The sequence below is a fragment of the Colletotrichum aenigma genome, assembly GCF_013390185.1.
Source record: "Colletotrichum aenigma strain Cg56 chromosome Unknown KSG_Cg56_contig04, whole genome shotgun sequence".
Taxonomy (NCBI): domain Eukaryota; kingdom Fungi; phylum Ascomycota; class Sordariomycetes; order Glomerellales; family Glomerellaceae; genus Colletotrichum; species Colletotrichum aenigma.
The window spans coordinates 1,145,038-1,162,527 of record NW_023500910.1 but is presented as its reverse complement, the minus strand read 5'-3'; the positions used below and the strand labels follow the sequence as shown (position 1 = coordinate 1,162,527).

General features: G+C 52.9%; 7 protein-coding genes across 7 annotated transcripts; 2 read left to right on the top strand and 5 right to left on the bottom strand.

Moving 5' to 3' along the window:
- Window positions 1-856: 856 nt before the first annotated feature.
- Window positions 857-2,606, bottom strand: CGCA056_v006210 (Tryprostatin B 6-hydroxylase; the record flags this gene model as incomplete). The annotated part of the gene is made up of 5 exons (XM_037321461.1): window positions 857-879; window positions 928-1,008; window positions 1,061-1,528; window positions 1,577-2,220; window positions 2,275-2,606. The coding sequence occupies 5 exons, from the start codon at window positions 2,604-2,606 to the stop codon at window positions 857-859; spliced, it is 1,548 nt and encodes a 515-aa protein (XP_037180032.1).
- A 630-nt stretch (window positions 2,607-3,236) lies between these two features.
- On the bottom strand, window positions 3,237-5,648 carry CGCA056_v006209 (putative transcriptional regulatory protein; the record flags this gene model as incomplete). Its single annotated transcript, XM_037321460.1, has 1 exon — window positions 3,237-5,648. One exon carries the CDS (start codon window positions 5,646-5,648, stop codon window positions 3,237-3,239), a length of 2,412 nt encoding a protein of 803 aa, XP_037179079.1.
- An 844-nt stretch (window positions 5,649-6,492) lies between these two features.
- CGCA056_v006208 (uncharacterized protein) lies at window positions 6,493-7,651 on the bottom strand (the record flags this gene model as incomplete). The annotated part of the gene is made up of 4 exons (XM_037321459.1): window positions 6,493-6,772; window positions 6,825-7,116; window positions 7,170-7,297; window positions 7,428-7,651. 4 exons carry the CDS (start codon window positions 7,649-7,651, stop codon window positions 6,493-6,495), a joined length of 924 nt encoding a protein of 307 aa, XP_037179080.1.
- Window positions 7,652-8,339: 688 nt separating this feature from the next.
- On the top strand, window positions 8,340-10,158 carry cocE-8 (Cocaine esterase; the record flags this gene model as incomplete). Its single annotated transcript, XM_037321458.1, has 2 exons — window positions 8,340-9,308; window positions 9,364-10,158. 2 exons carry the CDS (start codon window positions 8,340-8,342, stop codon window positions 10,156-10,158), a joined length of 1,764 nt encoding a protein of 587 aa, XP_037179085.1.
- Window positions 10,159-10,717: 559 nt separating this feature from the next.
- CGCA056_v006206 (putative MFS-type transporter) lies at window positions 10,718-12,610 on the bottom strand (the record flags this gene model as incomplete). The annotated part of the gene is made up of 4 exons (XM_037321457.1): window positions 10,718-11,351; window positions 11,429-12,282; window positions 12,349-12,380; window positions 12,454-12,610. The coding sequence occupies 4 exons, from the start codon at window positions 12,608-12,610 to the stop codon at window positions 10,718-10,720; spliced, it is 1,677 nt and encodes a 558-aa protein (XP_037179086.1).
- A 1,088-nt stretch (window positions 12,611-13,698) lies between these two features.
- CGCA056_v006205 (uncharacterized protein) lies at window positions 13,699-14,891 on the bottom strand (the record flags this gene model as incomplete). Its single annotated transcript, XM_037321456.1, has 4 exons — window positions 13,699-13,868; window positions 13,928-14,318; window positions 14,369-14,630; window positions 14,683-14,891. 4 exons carry the CDS (start codon window positions 14,889-14,891, stop codon window positions 13,699-13,701), a joined length of 1,032 nt encoding a protein of 343 aa, XP_037179087.1.
- Window positions 14,892-15,442: 551 nt separating this feature from the next.
- CGCA056_v006204 (FAD-dependent monooxygenase OpS4) lies at window positions 15,443-17,456 on the top strand (the record flags this gene model as incomplete). Its single annotated transcript, XM_037321455.1, has 13 exons — window positions 15,443-15,508; window positions 15,560-15,642; window positions 15,720-15,740; window positions 15,807-15,873; window positions 15,930-16,001; window positions 16,063-16,082; window positions 16,131-16,304; window positions 16,369-16,433; window positions 16,486-16,656; window positions 16,706-16,854; window positions 16,905-17,066; window positions 17,135-17,235; window positions 17,291-17,456. 13 exons carry the CDS (start codon window positions 15,443-15,445, stop codon window positions 17,454-17,456), a joined length of 1,317 nt encoding a protein of 438 aa, XP_037179088.1.
- Window positions 17,457-17,490: the final 34 nt, after the last annotated feature.

Here is a 17,490-nt window from a genome sequence, read left to right as displayed (position 1 = left end):
TGAAAATTAAGAGAAGCTGGTCTGAATAAGCGTGAGATCGGCCCAAGCCGACGAAAACCACCACGCAGGGAACGAATGTAGAGGCGTAGCGAATGAAGGTGCACAAGTGCGACGTTCCAAGGAGCCTGGAGAGGCAAACAAGGGCAGCGTTGGATCAGAGATGGTTCGCTGGCTCTGTTTATAAAATAATGTCATGGATGTCATGAACATTCTCAATAGCCCACCATTCGCGCACTGTCCATACACCTACCTTGTTACCAGTTGTTCACAACTCGGCTACGTCGTATCTCAAGAGGAGAAAGTCCACAGACAGTTGCATTCATTGGATCCTTTAGGATCCACCATGCCGGGGTAGCTATTCGTATTGAGTAAGGCTCGCCCAAACAAATTGAGCGCCGGTTGGTTCAGTTGACGAAACTGGCAAAACCCCTTTTATTCCTTCCGAATACGATTGAGTCGGTAAACAGGCGACCTTCAAAGCGGCCTGAGCGTGTCTTTTTGCACAGTAGAACCGGGCTCGAACGTGGGCCAGGAGTTGATGGGCTATGCTCGCAGGTGGGTTGGCAAAGTTTAACATAAACAACCTCCCAATTGCGACCTCACATGTTTATCACCCGATTGCGTGAGTGTGCTTGTGACAGAAGCTTGAATAACGAACACAGTCGCAAGCCTAGTAATGGACGGACACAAGTCGCCCACTGCTAGCAATAGCCTGTTACGATATACCTCATACGGTATGCAGCTGTGTTTGAATTACTCGATTTTACTTGTTTGAATTATTTTGGTTAAATACGGTGGCGACAGAAAAGAACCCTCCTCCTGGTTTCCCGCCCACAAGAGCCAAAGTTCTGGGCATTCACGGCTCTAGAGCTGGAGGTACTGTCTCAAAACGTAGTAATAATGTCTCTGTGCATGCCGCGCTCATACATTCGGCCCCTGGGTACTCTCTCTCGTCCGCTACGCTTGTGTTGAAGCTGGTATAAATGGATACAAGCCCCATGCGTAGTACTGTGAGTCTGTCAGTGACTGAAGCATAGTCTGGTAGGAGGCTGATACTTACACTCCATAGCAATGGGTTGCCCAATGCATCCTCGCTGCCCTGAACCAAAAGCGTAGAACCATCTGTTCATCGTAGCCAAGTCTTTAGGTTCCTTGGACATCCAGCGGTATGGGTTCCAAACCTCAGGATCCAGATAGACATCTGGGTTGCGGTTCAGATGTCTGCCGTAAGTGCCGACCCGCGTGTGGCTTGGCAGTTCATCGATGCGGCCAAACTTGCTTGTGCCGTGCGCAGGACTTACGCGCGGGTCCATACCTGGCGCCGTGTTCCGCAGACGCAGACTTTCCTTGATGATGCCGTTGAGCAACTCAAGCTGCTCGAGATCCCGTGACTCGGGCAAATGGTTTTCGCTGAGAGGCTGCTTTAGAGACGAGAGCTCGAGATGAAGCGCAGCCTGGATGTCCGCGTGACGGGAAAGCTCCCATAGCATGTAGGTGAAGGTAGTACCAAACGTTTCTCCCGACGAGGCTATCGTCTGTTAGCGCTGTGTTGATAGGAAAGACTGAGACAACTTACTGATGTGATCCAGACACTCGCTGGCCAGTTCAAGCCTTTGAGTCGCCGATGGTACAAAATCAGCATCTTTGACACCGCTCTGCTGTGCCATAGCTGTCCTGACGGCATCGTACAACACGGGCAGGTCACCCGGTGCAGGCTCCGAACCTTGCATTCGGGACTGTAGCAGGTCTTCGGCAGCATCAACTCTCCTCAGCGCCCATGTCTCCAGTTCTCGACGAGCATTGACATAGGTCTTAGATAGGATCGGCACACCTAGCCGACGAGCAAATTCCACGAGTCGCGGGTGCTCCTTGAGGAGGTAGCCGAGGAAACCACCCGGGTAGCAGTCGTTGTTCAAAGCAAACCACTGATCGTAGGCGAGACGGTCTTTGAGAAAGTTGTGCCCAAGAGAAAGTCCGAATGCAAAAGCTGACACGTAGTCGAGGGCGAAGGATTGAGCCAAGGGCATTATGGAAGCAGTTCCCTCTTTGGATGAGGCGAGATCTGCCAGAAGAGGGTACAGCTTTTGTTGAACGAGAGAGCCGAGAATAGATTGCACATCAGGCGATTTCATGAGAAACTGACGGGAGTGCGCGATCCGGAGACGATGGCGACGCCCGCGATGCTCGTTGCTCCCGAGCGTTGTGAAGGTGTTGGTGATGCTGAAGTGATGAATGTTAGTCGGACCCAGCAAGAAATGAGAAGGTCTCACTAACCCATGAGTTCCGAAATACGTATAAGAGTGGTGCTTGTCGAAGCTGGACGATCCCACGCCCCAGCCATTCCGGACGGCTTCGATGTCGTTAACGGCAACCTCACGAGGACCAAGGCGCACATAAGGGCCCTTGGAGAGAAAGGCTTCTGACACGCATTCGTACTCTTGTCCCCGTAGTCGTTTCAAATGAATCCAGAGCGATGTGATATGACATAACGGGTGAGCTGCTGGGATGGACGCCAGAGGAGACCAAAATAGCGGATAGACGATGAAGTGCCAGATCAACACTGGGACCAGGATGAAAATAAGTGCCGCTGCTACAAGGGAATGCATCTTCGTTTCGATGTCCACGAAAGATGCAGAAATGACCACTCGAGAGTTTCTCGAGGCTCTGTCCGAGTTGAAAAGGTCCAGCAAGACAAAGGGACCAAAAGCCACTCCATCGCTGCGCGCCAAGGGCGTTGAACACGCAGCGAGACAAGTGCCATGCAGTACGCAATGGGTAATCGGGTAGAGTTGGCTGATGTCTTACGATCGAGGTGGCGGCCAGAATACCTCAGACTGCTATTTTGGGTAATTCGCCGGCCAGCCAAAGATGTTGCTTTATGCTGCCGCCTTTGTTGGATCGCCGGAAGTCGACTGGCAGCATCCCGCCGCCACGAATGATGTTAGCGCCAAGAAGCATAAAAGAAGCGCTAACGAGTGTCTCTTCCATGTTGTCGGGAATGTCTCTGCGGCTATTGGCATCGGACCATACTGTCGGGTAGACAGCCACTTTTCAGCTGTTTCTTCTGGTTCAAGGTTTACTTTCAGCGGTGATGAGGCCATTGAGCACAAGGGGCCTTTGCCAATGACTGCATACAAAACTTACACTAGCAATGTTTATTACCAGGACCTATGCCCGATGCGTCAATCATACATACGTTTCATAAATACGCCCACGCCGATTACCCGACGCCTGCCTCAGGACCGCGACCAAGATCCTTCCGAACCATCGGTTACCTGCCCGTCTGCGAGCGCGCCTAACATTCCCCAAAGATCCTCAAGCCTGACGCCTCCGAATATGTCAGTGTTACTGATTTCAGTGAACATGCCCGTCAAATCTGGTAGTTCCAGATCCATTATGTCCATCTCCGCGGCGATCTTCCCGGCGCTGGAGGTCTCCGTTGGAGTCTGGTCCTCCCCTCTCCATGCCATGTTGTCAGATGCGATGGAACCCCGGTGGTTGTAATGAGAGTAGCTGCCTTGACCTTGGCCGTGCTGCGAGAAAACAATCTCGGACGTGTTTGACTGCAAGACGGAGCAGGCTTGGATGAAGCGGGGGTTCTGCGTGACCTTGGTGTACTGCTCTTCTGCGTACTGCGCTGCTATGCCCAAGAGCTCGAGATCTGACCGTGCAAGGCGCGAACCGGGCTGCTTTAGTATATGAAGCGCCAGAGCAACAGCAGAGATGAGAGGTTGTGTGATCGTGAAGATCACCGACTCGGAACGGTTGATGTGTGGTTCTCCGAGCATGCCTCCTCTGGTTCGCGGCGTCGGCGTTGAGTCGTCGGCGATTTCGCCTACTAGTCTCACAATAGCCCTTGCAGAGCCGATGCAGATCTCTGCGCCGCGTCTAAGGCGGCTGAGTTCAACGGCTGAGATGCTGGTTGAATCTGCTTGTGAGTTGATGTGGGTTCGGTACATGGCTTCCGGGAAGACGAGTGCGGCCCGGTGGAGAGATATCAGAGCGTGGTGGTAGTGGATCGCAAGAAAGATGGCGAGATGTTTGTGACCCGTCTCGCAAAGTATTACGTTTCCGCTATTAGGTCCTGGAGGACGAATCTCAGGCGGCAATGACTGAGCCCACTCTGTGAGGGCCGAGTCGAGGCGGACTGTGTCGCCGAGGAGGACGCGGGGAGTTTGTGCTTGGCCGGACCGACGGTAGATATGACCACTGATGCTGCTGATTATGCGTGTCAATGAGGCCCACGGCTGGAAGTAGTCAATCACCTGGCGGTCGGCTTGCGCTTCTGGAGAGGATCCGATGGAGACCGCTATGCCAGCCGCGGGAACAGGGACTGGTTCGGGCAATGTCTGGTCGCAGTCTGAGTCGTGAATGGCACTTGGACGACCTGTCTCCAGCTGCATCAGCTTCTCAAGAGTGTAGCAAGTCCACCAGAGCTGACTGTGAAGCTTTCTGCAGCCTTGATAACCTGGAGATGGGGCCGAGTTGGCCGTTGCTGGGGGAGGGCTCTTCATGTGCCTTGTTGATGCGTGCCTGTGGAGACCGATGGAATGGGCTATTCTGATGGCTTGACCAAGAGTCTGCCATCCCTGCCCTTCTTTGCTTCGGCCACGAAGGGCAAGAGTGAGCAGGACTAGAGCCTGGACTGAAGCCAGATATGGCGTTGAGATGACATGGGCCAGAAGGCTGTATGCAGCGGTGAGAAAGTGCGTCCCGATCTCTGTTACTGTACCTGTCTCCTCATCTGCACTGATGCAGATGATAGAGTAGATGCAGACAAGTGTCGGTACTTGTGACAGGTCGATAGCGTTTTGGATCCCGCCAGAGGGATCGGCATCCTGAAGCGAGACCAACTGGCCCATGTCCGAGCGGAAGGTAGGCTCATCAAAGACGGGAAAGAGAGGAAATATCCGCTTCATGTACACGTCCAGGTACGCATCCAGTGCCGACAGAGGTGGAAGCGATGGCAGCTGCAGTGTCAGGGGAACTTGGAATTCTTCTACGTGGTGCATGCCGAACCGGAAGTAAGGCGACAGTGTCCGAAGACCGCGTTTGCGGAAGAACAAGTCGGCGAACATGGTAAGCGACTGCACGCTGCTGCCACCCATGAATTTGAGCCGATGGGGACTTTCGTCCGTGTTCAGGGCCATGTCAGGGTTGAGATCCGAGTGGTCGTGGGGTGCATGGCCGCTGTCATTATCTCGAACGTTGGCTCGGTACGCTTGCGCGACCCATGAGAGCCGGCGCGAGGCGGCATCTTCGCCCTCAGAGCCGTTCTCATAGGACGGTGATAGATACTGCCGTGGCCTTGGAGATACCGTCCGGAGGTGACGATCACGGGGCGGCTCAGAGCCTTCCGGTATGCTGCTTTCACTCCGATTGGCATTGCTCTTAGATGCCCATCTCCGAACTGCATTCTCCTTTGGATTGCGAGGATTGGTAGTCTGGCAATCATCCCCTCGAAAGATGCAGTTGTGGCACTTGGGCGTCTGGGCGTCGCATCGCACTTTGCGCTTTCGACATTGATTGCATGCCAGGGAGAGGCGTATGCGCTTCGGATGTGACTGGCTATCGTTTGATGTAATCGGCGGCTGTTCGCTTGAGCTTGACATCGAGTCCGTCATTGCAGCAGAGGATGGGCTGTTCATGGTCGGTGCTCGACTCCGAGGCGGAACGGGAGAGACTTTGGAGACTCCTCGGTCGGGCTCGGATGTGTCTCAATGGCAGGCTGGGTATATAACGGAAAGTTTTGGAGACACGGAGAAAGGGTCCCTTGGGGTATGTATCTGCCAGGAAAACTCAACAAGCTGAACCGAGTAGTTTATCTTGCATTTTCCCCAGGTTATGTGACCTGTCTGTGGGGAAGGGGGAGAAACCCCCCAAATGACCCATGTTCGCTGCGACCCCGCCCTGCGCAATCCGGGGGCGGGGGTCCGCGGCAATGTGCCTCGGGTAGTGGCCACTGGAGGCGTCGTAATTATTAATGGCTGATCACTGATCAAAGCCGGTTTCATTCCTTGCTGCAGCTGTGGATCTGTTTCGTTGCATGCTCGGTGGAAACTGGCGACGTGTTGAAGAGTCTATGTTTCGATGCATTCAGGGATGTGCAGCATTCATCTCAGTAGTTGGCTACACGTGAGCTGGTTGGTCATTTGCAGCAGTGTGACATCGCAAACATTTACAGGGTTCCCCAAGCTAGTTTCAGTTCTTCATGTAAGAACACCCTCCGTTCAACGCATTTCCCCCGATGAAGATGAAAAGAACGCATTGCGCAACATTTATTGAATCATGTTCATGATATATTTGACTATGTCCGCTCTACCAATGATCACATGCCTGGTATGGCCTACGAGCATTCAAGTCTTACATTTGTGTCTGTTTTTCAAGACAACGTATTAAAATGACCACATTGTTCGGAACTGGTATAGCAATTCTTGGACTTATGACTTCTGATGAATGCTCAATTGCTACTCACACATCTTCAATCTGATACTAATACGCCTTGACTGCCGCCAATTGCAGCAACCTATCCGTGATCACCGGTTTCTCTAATGGCTCTTCACGCTCCTGCGGATCAATCACACCATCCCTCTTGGCCTTGCCTTGGGGATGAATGTTCGTGTGAGGCCAGTGAGTAGTTCCTCCCCACGCTCTGAAGATATCCGCCTTCTCCTTGATACTCTGAGGGTCGGCGAACTTGGCAGGGGTGAAGCAGACGTATTGGGCATGGCGAATCTGTGTGCCCTCGGGGTGCTTGGCGTAGTGCATGGAGCTGGCAAACATCTCTTAGCCAACTTCTCACAGGAATCAATGGAAATACATACCGAGAGTCCCACAACACCAGGTCACCGGGCTCGAGGTTCGGCTTAATCAGCTTGCAGCCGCGGTCCTCAAACCACTTGACGTCTTCCTCTTTGAAGATGAACAGATCCCTGTAGTTCTCTTCGGGAGGAGGAGCATCTTCATGAGCAGCCATCACACGAGTCTCCTGGAAGAACTGGTCGTATAGCTTAGCTGATCCGCTCATAAGAATTAGACCACCGTCCTTATCGCCGTTCGGAGCGAAGTTCAGCAGTCCCTGGACACATTGAAGACCCTTTCGCTTAGGATCTTGATCTGTTCAATGAGTTAGAAACTGAAGACCCTCATGTGGCAAATTATAAACGTACCGCAATGAGGCCACGGTGACCACTTGAGGTCCTTCTGCCGTGGGAGAGTAACGTTGAACATGTCGAAGCTCACGAGGAGCTCCTCAGTTTCCCAAACGTGAATGAACGGGTTGATGACGCCAGGCTCCCTGCAAACATGTCAGCCAGATCCGGCAAGCAACCATGTCTTGGCCAAGTCCATGCCGTTCTCCAGAATAGATCACTGACAGTCTGGCTTCCCAAGCAAATCGCTCATGTGGGGCGCAGTAAGACCCGTACATACCTCCCTTGAAGGAGACTGGGAGGTGCTCCGATGTCCAAGTGTCCTCATTGTCGGGGTCGAACCCGCGGTTGAAGGACTTGAGCCAGTCGATCTGCTTCTGCTTGTAGTACTCAGCTCGCTCAGGAGCAATAGCGTTCTTAAGGATGGCGTAGCCATGTTCGAAGAAGTGGTCGCGCCAGTCGCCGTAGTTAGCCTTTGGCTCGAGGAGGGACTTGGACATTTTGGTTGATATGGGAGATTAAGAAAATGCGCTTCTGAGCTCTGACTGATGCTTGCTGATATGATAGAGACCAGTGTTGTGAAATTGAAGCTGATATCTAAGAATCCCGCCTGTCATTATATGCAACTCCAGTCAAAGCCATAACATGGTGCATTGCCTGCGATCTGAAGCTCTGAGATGTGCCCCTGTCCGTGATCCCCGCGTTCTCCAGCTTACCCCGGTCAGACCTCGTCTCGAACTCCTCCCCCAGCCCCATCCGGCTCGGTCTACCAACCTCGCCTCGGTCTCGTGTTCTATCCGCGAGCGTGAGAAGTGGACTCGGTTCGGTTCGGTTCGGTTCGGTTCGGGGTGCTCCAAGGACCCCTTTTCGACACGGGAGTGGGGCCGACGGCCGCTTCTAAACCGAACGGATCTGGGCCGGATCTCACCCCGCGGTCTAACCCCACGAAATCTGGCTTGGCTGGACATGTTTCCGATACTATCCCCGCAACGGACAGCAAGGTCCCTGACCCGCGAAGCAGTGAGCTACGCGTCGTGCTGAGCAATTGGTGTCGTTGATAGGATGAAGAAGATATTCTGGCGCGTTCAATAAAAAGCGCCACATTGGCAACACCCTGGACTAGAGATTCAGCTTCAGGAGATTGAACATTCCCATTCAAGACCCCAGCTAATCAAACATTCTCCAATCATGCCTCTCCCAATTCAGATCGCGCACAAGCCCATTGGCAAGCCGGAGATCGGAGTCAACAATTATCAAGGCTTCACCCCAGGCCGCACCGAAGTCCTTCCCAAGGGCTGGAACGGATACAACGCGAAGCCTCTCGAAAGCGACATTCGAATCGACCACGACGTTGAAATCAAGGTCCGAGATGGGTGCAGACTCTACATCGACGTATACCGCCCAGCGGACGCGACGGAGAAGATCCCGGCCATCGTAGGCTGGTCTCCCTACGGCAAGAAGTACAGCGCTTTGACGATGTTGCCCATGACGCCGTGGTCTTGTTGTGTCAAGAAGAGCGATCTCAGTGGCCTTGAGAAATTCGAGGGCCTGGATCCTCAGAGATGGTGCCCCAAGGGCTACGCCATCATTAGCGTCGACAGCAGAGGTGCTGGCAACAGCGACGGCCAGGTCCCCATCATGGGTCTCCAGGATGCCGAGGACGCATACGATGTCATTGAGGCCATCGCCAAGATGGATTGGTGCAACGGCAGCGTCGGTATGGCCGGCAACTCTGCGCTTGCCATCGCTCAATGGCACGTCGCCTCCCTGAATCCTCCGTCGCTGAAGGCCATCGCACCTTGGGAGGCAAGCGGCGATTTGTTTCGCGAGCAGTTTGTCAGGGGCGGCATTTTCTCCATGAGCAACTTCGACCTCATCACAAGTTTGATCATCAAGGGAACTTCAGGTGTTGAGGACTTTGCCGAGATGTACCGTCGCAGCCCTCTGTCCAACATCTGGTGGGAGGACAAGCGCGCGAATATGAAGGCCATCAATATTCCAGCATATATCTCGGGATCCGACTTCAGCTCCATCCACACTATGGGCAGCATCAGAGGCTTCATGGAGCTGGGCTGTGAAAAGAAGTGGATTCGCTGGAGCGCATGGCAGGAGTGGTTTGATCTCTACAGCGTTCCCGAGACGAACGAAAACCTTGCAGTAAGTACCCGAGAGCCTGGACCCCTATTTTGCAGATGACTGATCTTTTGGAAAGAAATTCTTTGACAGGTACCTGAAAGACATCGAAAATGACTGGGAGAAGACACCCAAGGTTCGCTGGACATCCCTCAAGTTCGGCGACCGAGAACCCGAAAGCGATATCCTCTTCGAAGACTTCCCTCCTCCGAATACCGACTACAAGACCTTCTACCTTGAGAACGGCGCCTTGTCTGAGTCAGTCCCAACAAGTGCATCAAAAGCGTCGTACAACTCCGAGGACGGAAACTCCCTAGCCAAATTCACATACACCTTCGACAAGCCCTCGCGCGTGATTGGCATTCCCAAAGCAGTTCTCTACGTGTCTTGCCCTTCTCACGACGACATGAACGTCTTCGTCAACATCCGAAAGCTCGATAAGGACGGCAACCCAATGATGCATCTGTGCTTCCCATTCTGGGCAGCCCCCGTCAAGTCGATTCATGACATCGCCCCGAAGGAGCGAAGCAGTACGAACCTGCACCTTGGCTCGGTTGGCCAGCTGAGGGCATCGCACCGCAAGATCGACCCGTCGCGTTCGATGCATCCCCAGTTCCCCTTCCACCCGCATGACGAGGAGCAGAAGATCCCACCTGGTGAGATTGTAGAGCTGGAGATTGGTATCTGGGCTATGGGTGTGGACTATGAGGCCGGCGAGTCCGTACAGGTTCAGATTGGCGGTCAATTCCCCTCGATCGCGGAGTACAAGGCCTTCTCGACCGAGCGGCCTGAGCATGAAAGGAATAAGGGCGAGCATTTTATCCACTGTAGTCCGGAACATCAGAGTCAGATTGTCCTGCCGTTTATTCAATGATAGTACTCATGTGTAGATATTCCTTATAATTGGATATTCTGAAGGAATTGGTCATAATAGCTTTGAGCAGTCATATTTCGTATGCATAAATCGTAAATATGAATAATACGACTACTTCGTCGGGAAACAACATGACCCATCTGTTGGGATCTTTAGGTAGTCGATACGGCGTCTAAGTCCATAACATTATCACCAAACACTGGCACAGCAGAACAATTCTAAGACAGATTGGCTCCAATGCGTTGTGCTCCGCGAAATAACAGCAACGATCTTCACGATATTTGCTCACAGTTAGGGATCGAGAATATTATTGCTAAATATTGAGGTTTGGCACAGGCGAAATATCGTGATACGTCCATGGATGATACTATCAATCATCCAACCGTCAATTCAATAATGCTCAACATTTCAATGTCTGTCTTCACTCTCCATTCGAGATTCGGCCTTCCATGGCCAACTTTGTCTTTGACCTTCTCTGACCACATCATAGTACCACTTCTCAAGCCTCAGCAAATTCGAGTCATAATCGGTATCTGAGCCTGAAAGCCATGAGGTCATACTAGTGGTTGTAGGACGGAGTAGCGCTCGTCTCTGCAACAGCCCACTTCGCAACCATGGCTCTGATCTGAGTACCCCAAATAAAGACAAAGATACCGACAGCCCCAAGGGCAGCAGTCAGCCCACCATAAACTCCAAAAGCTCCATCGTATCCAATCGAGTTGACAAACGGCGTGACTCCGTAACTAGTGCCGAAGGAAATGACACCGCGCATGGCGCAGATGATGACAAGCACAGGGCCAGAGCGGGTCGGGTAGGCGTCAAGGGCGTAGGTGATTCCAACCTGGTTTGCTCCCACGAAGCCAAAATAGTAAGCGTTGATGGAGAAGACGATGGCGAACCAATGGAACCTCTCCGGATGCGCCGCCGCCTGGCCATAGAGGATGGAGGCGAGCGTGCCCACAATGACGGGGATGATGAGAGGAATGAGGCGGTACTCGGGCTTGTGAATGCCGCCATTGCGACGAGCGAAGTATTGAATGATCCAATCTGAGCCGCGCCCGAGAAGTGGCAGAGCCAGGAAGGCGACGACGATCTGGCCGGTCAAGGCGAAGCTGACGACGGAAGAGCTCCAGCTGTAGGGGGCTGCCTGCAAGATAGCTCCATACGTGGTGCCAAGTGCGATGTTGACGCCGCTGTCGAGAAGGAAACGTTAGTGACAGTATACTGAAACTTTGTGGGTAGATTGGCAAATGCCCGGGCTGCATCTTACATTGTAAGGCCGTTCAGAAGTAGGGCCCACGTCATATCAGGGAAGAAGGTGACAATAGCCATGCCGGTGCAGCATTGCCAGCCCTCCTTCCAGTCGGGTTTCTGGTTAAGAATGCGGATGTCGGAGGCCAATGTGCGGGGCTTGAAGTTGACAAAGTCGAGTTCGCGAGGCTCGGTGGTAGTCTTGCGGGTGAGCATCTCGGTGTAGACACCAGTGGTATCGTCGACACCCGGGGCATGAGCAGTGACGAAGCGCGAAACCGAGGCTTCCTGGCCCTGATAAGCAGCGAGGGGTCTGTCATACTTGGTCTCGGGCACCATGAAGATGGCAGAGAGGAAGGTTAAAGCAGCGATGCCGGCCCCGAGAAAGTACCACCCGGAAGAGCCAATACCGGCGGCGATATAAGATGTTAGGAGAGTGTAGACTCCGCTCAGGGTAGACTGCCAGAGGGTGAACCACATCAGGCATCTGGCTCGCTCATGCAGGAAGTGAACTTCTTGAACCATCAACGGGCAAAGAGCTTCACTCTGTCCAGCCGCTAGACCGAGGATCATGCGAGCAGCGAGATGGGAGTTGTAGGTCTTGGCTGTGCCACAGAGGATGGATCCCAAAACAGCCAGGGCGCAGGAGCCAAGGAAGACAGGTCGACGGCCAACGGCGAGAGCCAGAGGCATACCAATGAGGTTACCCAGACCCATGAAGAGCGATGGGTATGTCATGAGGTGTGATATGTCTTCATAGCTGCCATGTCCTTCCGCTGCGTATTGTGGGATGAATTCGCCGAGGAGTGCACCGAGTCCGGAAACTTGTACCAAGCCAACGGCGGCGAAGGTAGCGCAGGTCATCATAATAATCTGTTGTGGAACATGGTCAGTATACATACCTTCTTACTACTTTCTGGTTAGGTTTCAGGGGCTTACCCATTTTCTCAGCTTGCTCAAGTTGAGAGGGTCTGAGAGGTATTCGAGTTAGTCCAATGTCTTCAACTCCAAACTCGAAATGACTGCTACGTTGAGATGACTTACCTCGGGGGTCAGAACTCGGAGTCGGAATGAGATATGTGACGTCTCCGTCAGCCAACTGGACGTTGGGCTTGTAGCTTCCATCGTCGATTGGAGGCTTTTGGGCGAAGTCGGCGGACTCGACTCTCTCTTCGGTGATCTTGCTGTCTGTCTCGCCCATGTTGAATAACTATGAGCTGTTGAAAAAGGAATTTTGAATGAGACGAGGGATTAAGATATCGTTTTGATGACTATTTTGTCCTCTGTCCTCCAAGGTAGGACTTTGAAATGAGGATGTTGATCAGGACTCCCCATCCAGAGACAATCCGGGGAAGATGGGTCTATTTCTGTGATTGATGTTACCTGACAAATGTCGACGTTGCCATTTGCCGAACTCGACATGCCTCATCGACGCTCGTCTCGACGTGTCTGATTCCTTGGCTGTATCCCTCCCCCCTTACCCCAGCCTTCACCAAGATTCGGCGTGGGGTACGGACTGGGGAAGCTGGGGTGCAGATGATTGTAAGAGAGGGGCCCCGGGCTTGGGTCAGTCAGTCGCTAGTCGTTCGGCGCTCCGTACCCATTCAGCTGGTTTGCGGGGAAGACTAGCCAAACAAGGGGAGGCCCAGCAGAATGCCCCTCACGGCACCCCAGAGTTGGAGTCCTCGGTTTGATTGCTGTGCCACACTGGACACGACGCTTCGGTTCGGAAAGCGACGTCTTTGTGATTATTGTCTTATCAGTGCCTTCGTCCTTGGCCAAGAACGGATCATCGCGGATATGCTTTCCCCTGCTATGCGGCAACTATTGCATAGAGTCGTGATGGCACCTTTCGTGATTGGGCTCATCTCGGATAGCAAAAGCAGCTCGGTACAGTTTGGGTTAATGTTGCTCTTAGCTACCACATCCGCGGACTCGGGAATTCTTCACGGATGGCGATGCCATGAAGAAAGAGCCAGGATCTTCGGATCTTGACGCGAAATCCTCGGAGCAAGACTCGGAATACAGTGATTGACAATGCATGCGCCAATGCATCGTTGAAGAGTACTGCATATGTGTCTGTTGAAGGCAAGTGCCCTTCTTCGCGATGCATGTTGCAACGAGGCACTTTGCAGGCCTTTCCCTGCTCGAATTTCGGTGTTTATCACAGTTTTCACTGGTGAGACAATGGTTTGAAGGATAACAGTCTTGTTCTTGTACACTATGCTAGCCAATGACAATGTCTTTTGAATACATGAAGATGAAGCCAGAAGAGCCCGTGTTTTTAGCTCATGCGCTTGTTTGGATATAGGGAATTCCGGTCAATTTGAAAGCTCTCTCACTCAACAACGCGTCTTTCAGTGGCCTGTCCCTCACAATGTGATCGGGCTTTCCGTTGCGAACGGCAGCGTTCGAGCCGGTGTGTCTGGCGTTGGGCCAGTGGGTAGTTCCTAGGCGGGCTACGCAGGCAAGAGGTCAGTAGTATGCCCCAATTATATGCGGAATAATATTATCTTACCTTCGTATGCGGCCTTCTTCCTCAAAAGATCCTCTTGGGTAGCGTCGGTCACGGGCATGAAGCAGGTGTAAACAGCCATGCGGTCAATCTCGCCCTTGACAGGGACGTTGTAGTGTGCGGTTCGGGAGTCCCAGACAATCAAGTCACCGGGGTCGGCGCAGACCTTGATCCACTCGCCGCCGTGGTCCTTGAGCCACTGCATGCCGCGGTCGGTGAAGCCGTACCACTCCTTCGTCCAGGCGGGAATGCGAGGCTCGTCCTTGAGCTCTTCGTGGAATTGGGCGCTCAGGTTGTGAGAGCCCTTGCAGACAATCAGACCGCCGTCATTGGGACCGCAAGGGTGGAGGTTGACGAGGCCTTGGAGGCAACGGAAGCCAGGCTTCTCGGGGTCCTGGCATGGTGTTAGTAGCGACTCTTGTCTTGAACCTGTCCCGCACATACTTGATCCTGGTGAGGCCAAGGCTTGTTCTCCGGCAAGTTGGCGCGGTTGGCGAAGCCATAGTTGATGACGTCGAAAGATACAATCAAGTCTTCGGTGTTGTAGACCTGCTCGAAGGGCCCGACAACCCCAGGCTCGCTACGGATGCTCCAGACGAAGTCTTCGTGGCAGGCGCCGTAGGCCATCAGCATGCCCTTCTCGTTGATGACGGGAAGCTTGTCGGGGTGAACGGTAGACGGGTCGTTGCGGTCGTATCCAAGACCACTGCCAGCTTGGTCAGCTTTCGAGCTTTTCCCAGAGGGCTATGTTTACTTACAACGACTCAAGGACTGAGTACATCTTGTCGGCGTAGCCATCGGCACGTTCTCTCGGGATGGCACCTTTGATCAAGGCATAGCCATCGCGAAGAAGATCATCTCTCCAGTCACCAAACGTCGGGTCTGAGCCATCCATCTTCATGCGACCATCATCGACGGCCGTGATGGGAGCGCTGGGCTGCTCAGTGATGGTGGTAGTGGTGGCCATGTTGGATGTAGTTGATGTGCGTGTGCCTATGCAAGTGCGTCTTGGACTGCTGCAGAGCTGTTGCAAAAAGTCTGACTCGGGTTAGACGATCGCGGCTCTTATTGATATCTTGGATCAAGGCATGATTTTTGCCACAAAACTTCCTCCTGAACAATAGCTTCCCGTGCACCCGGGGGTTCCTCCAAGTCTCCGAGGTCGACGACGGTCGCCCGTGGTGACTTACACTCGGGCCCCTCCAAATCCTCGGTTCGGTTTGTTCGGTTCGGATTTCACTGCGAAATAAGTACCCCTGAACTTTCTCCACATTGCCATGGCACGCGTGCCGACTCCGGTGGGTCGTCGGCAAGTGGACGGCCATTGATTGAAGGATGATTACCATGAGCGAGGATGCGGCAGGCATATGACTTCCCTCGGAGCAGTCTGCATCTTCCGATTGTCTCAAATTCACTGTGGTTCGTTGAAACTTGGTTAGGATTCGTATTTGATCTTGCCAGGGTGCTCTGGGCGTTTTTACTCGGCATACCTTCAGTGACCAGTAGTAACATATCGCCATGGCTGCCATTTCTAGTACATTTAACATTGTCATCGTCGGTGGCGGGATCGCAGGCCTCTCCTCGGTATGTTGAAACCTTGCCAAGTCATCGACACATCATTGCTAATATTTACAGGCCATTGCATTGCGTGGGCCGAATCGGCACATCACTGTGTTAGAACAAAGCCATCTGAACAAGGAAATCGGTGCAACAATATCGTAGGACTCCATGAACAAGGCTGCTATAAGCCTATCCCTGTAAGGATTAAGGTGACGTGGCTGACTTAATACCACAGCTTACAGCCGAATGCTTCGAAGTGCGTTTGCCTTCGCCTTGCTGAACATGGCTACCTCCTTTCATTTAGCTAACTATCGGTTTGCAGAATCGTTGAGAAGGAATGGGGCCTCGAAGACTCACTTGCCAAGAAGGGCTCCATGGCCGACAAGGCGGTGCGCATTGAAAGACCACGAGACATCCAACCACATGGCGCTGATGTTCTCACCAGTTCCGCATTTATGACACCGACGGCAAACTTCACGCCGAGATCCCATTTCATCTCAAGAAGAACTATGGAGCCGTAAGTAACTCCTCTACTGCACAAGAGCCATTCTGTCAATGATAATTGACCGGCCGCGTAGGAACGCATGGTTTACCACAGGTAGGCGAAGAGCGGTATGGAGTGAAGATGCAGAAGCTGACTGCCAAGGGTTGATCTGCATGATGCACTCAAAGAAGCTGCAACAAGAGAAACACCAGATGACGGCCCAGTGATTGTCCGTACTGGTTGCGTGGTCGCGAGTTGTGACCCAGACGCTGGTGTTGTGAAGCTTGAGTCCGGCGAGGAGCTCGTTGGAGACCTGGTCGTAGGTGCCGACGGCATGTACGTATCACCTCCAAGTTACCGCCCTTCCACATATCCGGTTTTGACTTACTTTATATGGCAGTAAGAGTGTCCTGAGACAGGCTGTCATTGGAAAAGAGGCCCCCGCGATACCCACCGGATTGTCGGGTGAGCCCACATACAGTATCTTTCGCATCTTGCAGCAGCTAATCTTAAGTAGCGTACCGACTCATTATTGACAGCTCGGAACTCGGGCAAGACAAAGACTTCACATCCGTGATCGACCCCAAAGAGTCAATCACCACAATGATAATGGGCCATGACCGAAGAATCATCATGGGCCCTGCTAGAAATGGTTCGATTTACAGCATTGTCGCAATGCTCCCAGATGGTATGTGAGCTGTCTCGTTTGGTGCGAAGCCGTTGCTAATAGTTACCAGACCAAATGCAAGAGAATGCAGAAGGCAAGTCCTGGACGACCAAGGGAGATCCCGAGAAGCTCAGGGAAACTTTCAACGTCTTCCCTCTTTGGGCAAGGGCTGTCTTCAAGAACTGCACCGAAGTTGGGCTGTGGCAGTTGCGTGATCTTGTAAGTCGAAGCCAACTTCAGGAAGGTTTTCACTGACAGCTGTCTTGTAGGATCCTCTGAAGACATGGCATAAAGGACGCACCATCATCATTGGCGATGCGAGCCACCCGATGCTTCCGACCCAGGGTCAAGGAGCTAGCCAGGGTGTCGAAGACGCAGAAGCGCTCGGAGCCATATTCTCCGATGTTAAGACTAAGCCAACGGAGGAGGAGGTTGCTAGTTTGCTGAAGGCAAGCACAACATCTGCACAATATGCTGCTTATCCTAACAATCAGAATAGACCGTTTTCGAATGCAGATACGATCGAGCAACGCTCATCCAGGGTTACAGCAGGCAGTCAGGCAAGCCAGCGACTGACAAGTCTACCAACAAAATCACAATGTGAGTGAAAGTATTCTTCGCTTAGAGGTCATAGTGAAGATTCTGACACGGACAGGAATCCCGGAGAGTTCATGGATTACAACTGCAATTACGGCGGGGCCCGCGCGTGGATGGAGAAGCAGGCCAAGCTGAAGGAGTTGGCTGCGATTCCTGACCACAGGCACCAGGGCGCAGCCGCCCTTGCGACAAACATGACGGCTCTCAGTCTTAAAAGCGAATGAGGTGCCAGTAAATTGAGGGAATGGGAGAACCGGT